At 45.3% G+C, this 3,209-nt stretch overlaps 1 protein-coding gene across 1 annotated transcript in view; it reads right to left on the reverse strand.

The window, feature by feature from the left end:
* Window positions 1–3,209, reverse strand: part of ABCC11 (ATP binding cassette subfamily C member 11) — a 73,502-nt gene that overhangs the window by 63,760 nt on the left and 6,533 nt on the right. The window contains 1 exon segment of the mRNA XM_024124851.3: window positions 2,324–2,442. Coding sequence (XP_023980619.1) covers window positions 2,324–2,442 — 119 coding nt within the window.

Consider the following 3,209-nt stretch of genomic DNA (forward strand, 5'->3'; position numbering starts at 1 on the left):
CACAGGGAATTCACCTCTGTGCTTTGTGACCACCGCGAGGGGTGGGATAGGGAGGGTGGGAGGGAGGGAGACGCAAGAGGGAAGAGATATGGGAACATATGTATATGTATAACTGATTCACTTTGTTGTAAAGGAGAAACTAACACACTATTGTAAAACGGTTATACTCCAATAAAGATGTTAAAAAAACAAAAAAAAAGGAAGAAATAAGGGAAGGCAGACAAAACAATATAAATATCTATTTGACATAAAATATATGTCAAATTATATGACAATTTATATCAAATCATTAATAGTGTTTGAAGTAGGGATTAGAATTGGCAAAGAAACAGGAAAAGAGATTCTCATTGTTTTAATTTTTCTGTTTTACTTATATAACTTCCACAAAAACAATAAAAATGAAGAAAAGTAAATAAGAATGATAAGGTCATAATCTCTGGGAATGATTCACAAATACAGAAATAATGATTGGATTAGGATGTTGAGATCGTGCGCAATTTCTACTTGTTTTTTGCTTTTTGGCTGCACCTCGTGGCATGTGGGATCTAGTTCCCTGACCAGGGATCCAACCCAAACCCCCTGCATTGGAAGTGTGGAGTCTTAACCGCTGGACCACCAGCAAAGTCCCAATTTCTACTTTTTTTTTCAAAATTGCCTTTAATGCTAAATAATTCAATATGAAGAAAATTCAATTTTTAAAAAACATTTGGGAAGAAAGACATGAAGGCAAAAATGTGAAACTTGTGGGATGTTCTTTGTTTTTGGCTATGGCCTCTTTTCCCCATGTTCTGGCCTTTTACATCCTCCCAGCCCGTCAGCAACCATGGTTGTACATTCTGGGCAATGCTGGCCATGCCTTTGCCAGAGATGTTGGAGAGAGAAGGACTGGTGGGAAGATGAGACATTGCAGCAGATGTATGGGGCCACCTGTGATCACAAGAATAGGGCCAGAACTGATGAGCTGGCGCTGATATTCCAAAGGCCCAGCAGAAACACTGTCACTCTAAGATAAGGCTGCCCAGGTAAACTCAAGCACCAAGGTTCTTTTTGCTGGTGGAGATAAGATGCATTTGGTGGGTAACAACCTAGGTAGTATTGATAGAAGCTCAGATTTAAAAAATAGGAATACCAGTGCAGTTTGTTTGACAGCTAAAATGTGGGAGGGAAGAGGAATCTGTAAATATGAAACAGGCTCCTGGTGATGAAACGCTGAGGAATCAGACTAGAAGTGTCATGGTCCTGTCAATATATGATGCATAAATGAACGTGGGTGTGAATCTGTGGGGGGCCCTGAAACCATGGGTGTATAAATCAGAAAGTCATTTGGTGATGGTTACTTTAAACTATGGTTTGTTAGAGAAGGCTCCATGAATTTCTTAAACTCAAGTTTAAGGGTAACGTCATAGGGCATGTTCCCCTTAAACGGCCCTTTCAATGGCTGCCCATTTCTCTCAGAATGAAGACAAACGTACTTAATGTGGCCTGTGGGGCACACATGGTCCCCCAGCGTCTGCCCTCTGCCTGCAGCTTCATCTCATGCCACACCCACTATCACACAGGACTCTCCAGAGACAGTGGCCTCCTTCTCAGTTCCTGGACACATACATCACTGTGTTCCTTCCACCGCAAGGCCGGGCCTTTGCACGTGCTGTCCCCTCTGCCCAGGTCATCCTTCCCTCACTCTTGCCTAGTAAATTCTTGTTCATCCTCCAGGTCTCAGCTTCAGTATCACTCGGAACCCATCACACTGTCGCTGTTCCCTTGTCCCTCACGCCCCATATTTCTTCACAGCACCTTCCTCAAACAGCTGTAATCACATGTTTATCTTCGAGCCTACGAGCTTACTGTCATTCTTCCCAACATGAGGTTGGTGACGGGTAAGGATCCCGTCTGTCTCGCTCACTGTTATCCCCCCACCGTCTGGCACAGTGCCTGGCATGTGTAGGTGCTCAATGAATCCTTGTTGACTGAATGAATGAATGAATGAATGAATGAATGAAGGTGCTGGCTGTGCTTGGTTGGTGACGGGTAAGGATCCCGTCTGTCTCGCTCACTGTTATCCCCCCACCGTCTGGCACAGTGCCTGGCATGTGTAGGTGCTCAATGAATCCTTGTTGACTGAATGAATGAATGAATGAATGAATGAAGGTGCTGGCTGTGCTTCCCTGATGTGCCTCAGGCTTCTCAGGAGGTGTTTGGCTGTGGTGGGTGACAGGAGGGTGTTGGGACATGGTTATGTAGCCTTTGGGAGGGGTCTAGGTGTGAGGGTCTGAGGATCACTGCCCTGGAGGGTACCAACCCTCAGCTCGCCTTCAGGACTCACTTTGGCTTCCGACAGAAGGGAATTGTGGTTCTCCAGGCAGCATCGTACTTCCCCATCTCTGGGGCCTCAGGCTCCCTCACCTGCTGGCTCCAGGGGCTGTCTTCAAGAGTGAAAGTTTTCTTGGGAAAGAAAAAACAAAAGCACATCAGTTTCAGACTTCACAAATACTGTCCTGAGGGAGTGAGGGACCAGCCACCCAAGAAGGGTGGATCTTTCCACATCCAGCCCTCTAGAGAATGGCTGCCAGAGTCAGATAGAGAAAGACAAATACTGTATGATCTCACTTATATGTAGAATAAAAAAACACCTACCCAACCAACAACGAAACAAAAAGCCTGATTGCTGGGTGCCAGAGTTGGGGGGTGGGGCGGGGGGGATAGGCCAAATGGGTGAAGGCGGTCAAAAGTACAAACATCCATTATAAGTCATGGGGATGTGATACACAGCGGGGTGACTATAGTTAATAACACTGCATTGCACATTTGAAAGCTGCTAAGAGAGTAGATCTTAAAATTCCTCACAAGAAAAAAAATGTTGGAACTATATGTGGTGATGGATATTGTGGTGATCCTTTCATAATATATACAAACAGCAAATCATTACGTTGTACCACTGAAACTAATATGATGTTTTATGCCAATTATACCTCAATAAAAATAAATAAATAAAAGAAAGCTTGCCAGGCAGGGAATGAGCATCGGGCTGAGAGTCAGGACAACCAGGTCCCAGCTCTGGCTCTGCTCCACATCGGCTGGGTGCCTCGGGGGGTGGGGGTCACTCCACCTCCCTGGGCAATTTTTTTTTTTTTTTTTTTTTTTTTTTTTTGCGGGACGCGGGCCTCTCACCGCTGTGGCCTCTCCCGTTGCGGAGCGCAGGCTCCGGACGC

The sequence above is a fragment of the Physeter macrocephalus genome, chromosome 17, assembly GCF_002837175.3.
Source record: "Physeter macrocephalus isolate SW-GA chromosome 17, ASM283717v5, whole genome shotgun sequence".
NCBI classification, from domain to species: Eukaryota; Metazoa; Chordata; class Mammalia; order Artiodactyla; family Physeteridae; genus Physeter; species Physeter macrocephalus.